This window comes from Limulus polyphemus, unplaced genomic scaffold (assembly GCF_000517525.1).
Source record: "Limulus polyphemus unplaced genomic scaffold, Limulus_polyphemus-2.1.2 Scaffold5532, whole genome shotgun sequence".
Lineage (NCBI taxonomy): Eukaryota > Metazoa > Arthropoda > Merostomata > Xiphosura > Limulidae > Limulus > Limulus polyphemus.
The window spans coordinates 24,037-26,494 of NW_013671142.1; the positions used below are offsets into that span (position 1 = coordinate 24,037).

At 32.3% G+C, this 2,458-nt stretch overlaps 1 protein-coding gene across 1 annotated transcript in view; it reads left to right on the forward strand.

The window, feature by feature from the left end:
- Window positions 1-2,458, forward strand: part of LOC106472697 — a 14,799-nt gene that overhangs the window by 8,588 nt on the left and 3,753 nt on the right. The window contains exon 4 of the mRNA XM_022401244.1: window positions 1,241-1,333. Within this exon, the coding sequence (XP_022256952.1) occupies window positions 1,241-1,333 (93 nt within the window). The remainder of the gene's footprint in view (window positions 1-1,240; window positions 1,334-2,458) is intronic.

Genomic DNA, 2,458 nt, shown 5'->3' on the forward strand with positions numbered 1-2,458 from the left:
TTATACCTTTACATGATGTTACTGTGTCTGTATACCTTTACATGATGTTACTGTGTCTTTATACCTTTACATGATGTTACTGTGTCTGTATACCTTTAAATGATGTTACTGTGTCTGTATACCTTTACATGATGTTACTGTGTATCTATACCTTTACATGATGTTACTGTGTATCTATACCTTTACATGATGTTACTGTGTCTGTATACCTTTACATGATGTTGCAGTGTCTGTATACCTTTACATGATGCTACTGTGTATCTATACCTTTACATGATGTTACTGTGTCTGTATACCTTTACATGATGTTACTGTGTCTTTATACCTTTACATGATGTTACTGTGTCTTTATACCTTTACATGATGTTACTGTGTCTTTATACCTTTACATGATGTTACTGTGTCTTTATACCTTTACATGATGTTACTGTGTCTTTATACCTTTACATGATGTTACTTTGTATTTATATGATGTTACTGTGTATCTATACCTTTATATGATGTTACTGTGTATTTATATGATGTTACTGTGTATCTATACCTTTATATGATGTTACTGTGTATTTATATGATGTTACTGTGTATTTCAGTTGATTCTGATCAAAGGAAGTACTTTACAAAACTCTACATATAAAACCATTTAACCAACACATATTTTAAAACCTAAGGTTTTAAACAGATTCGAATATTTAAGTAGTCAAGATTGGAAACATTTATGTAGTTGGCTTGGAAAATAAGTATATGATTGATACATTACTAATAAATAGAGCAGTTTTCTGTTATTTTCTTGTTATACTTGACAAAATATAATGCTGTGGAGAAAAATAATTTGTGCTATTCTCGAATTACAAAGTGAAACCGAAAGATTTTATATTTTGCAGATGGCGCTACTTTAAACCACGTTACCGATTGGTAATATTGTGTTTAAAAGTTTTGTTAGTCTAGCTTTTGCCTAAGAAAACAATAGTGAAGAAAAATCACGTTAAATATAAATATGGACTTGTTTCGTTGTGTATTTAATAAAGTGGCTCCCAGATCGACTACGTTTGAAATTTAGATATAAAATAATGTGGACACTTGACATAATTTGTAAGATTTTTAGGAAGTATTTATTTTAACAAATTCAGATAACTGGCATTTCGTGAAGTTTACTAAGTAAGAGTTAACACAACTGAATTACAAACAATTGACCGTTCTGCCAGTCCGTAGAGAGAATAAAATACACAACTTTTTCCTTTAGGCAATTGGACCAGAGGCATCTCTTGTTATGGACTGTATTGTTACAAAAGGTGTCATACCTGATGATCGTTACGTTGTAATGCAGTTAGAGCCTGTAAGTAAAACCGTCACTTTGTTATAACGTATGTTCACCCAGTGTAAAATAATAAAAGAAAGATGAATCAGGCTTTAGCGTTTGTTACTCTGGTTTATTTTTGTTGGAGTTAAATATCTTAGTTTTTAAAATAATAATTGAAGATGTTCCAAACCAATCCCTGTAGCAACGTGATGTCACTCATTTGAAAACACGTACGCCCTCAGTTACACCGTAGTTAACTAAGTGTTCCTTGTAAACCTCATTCCCAGTTCTATATATCGGTATTGATCTTCAGTCATTAATTTAATTACAGTTTGTTTTTTTTTGTTCAACTCCAAACTCAATGTATAATTAAAATTTTTAAGGGACGGTACCTAACTGATCAACCAGTGCATTATAAACAAGAACTGGTGATATTATCGTTAACGTTGTTCAACGCCATCTGGAGACATATCCATTAATGTGAATGAAACAACGACCTATATCTGTCTCCTGAATGTATCTATATTGGACCAACATTTCGGGAGCTAACCATAACCTACGAATTCACTAATCCAGTTGAAACATGGATTACTTTTTATTTGTACTTTAAATGACATTAAATTTTATTACCTTTAAATCTGATCAATGCATGTAACTGTTTTTGAACAACAATTTATGTAGTAGTTATTGGTTTGTTTTAAACGAACACGAGTTAGCCACCTGTACTACACATTATGTACACTGAAAATCAAACAACTTGAGAGTATTTCAACATGCTGCAAGTTAACATATTCTTGATAAAAATCAGGTTTAACTGTAGACTTCCCCCCACACCCATCTTAACTTGTCCAGCATGTGTTCAACATGCTGCAAGTTAACACAATCTTGATAAAAATCAGGTTTAACTGTAGACTTTCCCCCACACCCATCTTAACTTGTCCAGCATGTGTTCAACATGCTGCAAGTTAACACATTCTTGATAAAAATCAGGTTTAACTGTAGACTTTCCCCCTCATTCATCTTAACTTGTCCAGCATGTGTTTAACATGCTGCAAGTTAACATATTCTTGATAAAAATCAGGTTTAACTGTAGACTTTCCCCCACATTCATCTTAACTTGTCCAGCATGTGTTTAACATGCTGCAAGTTAACATATTCTTG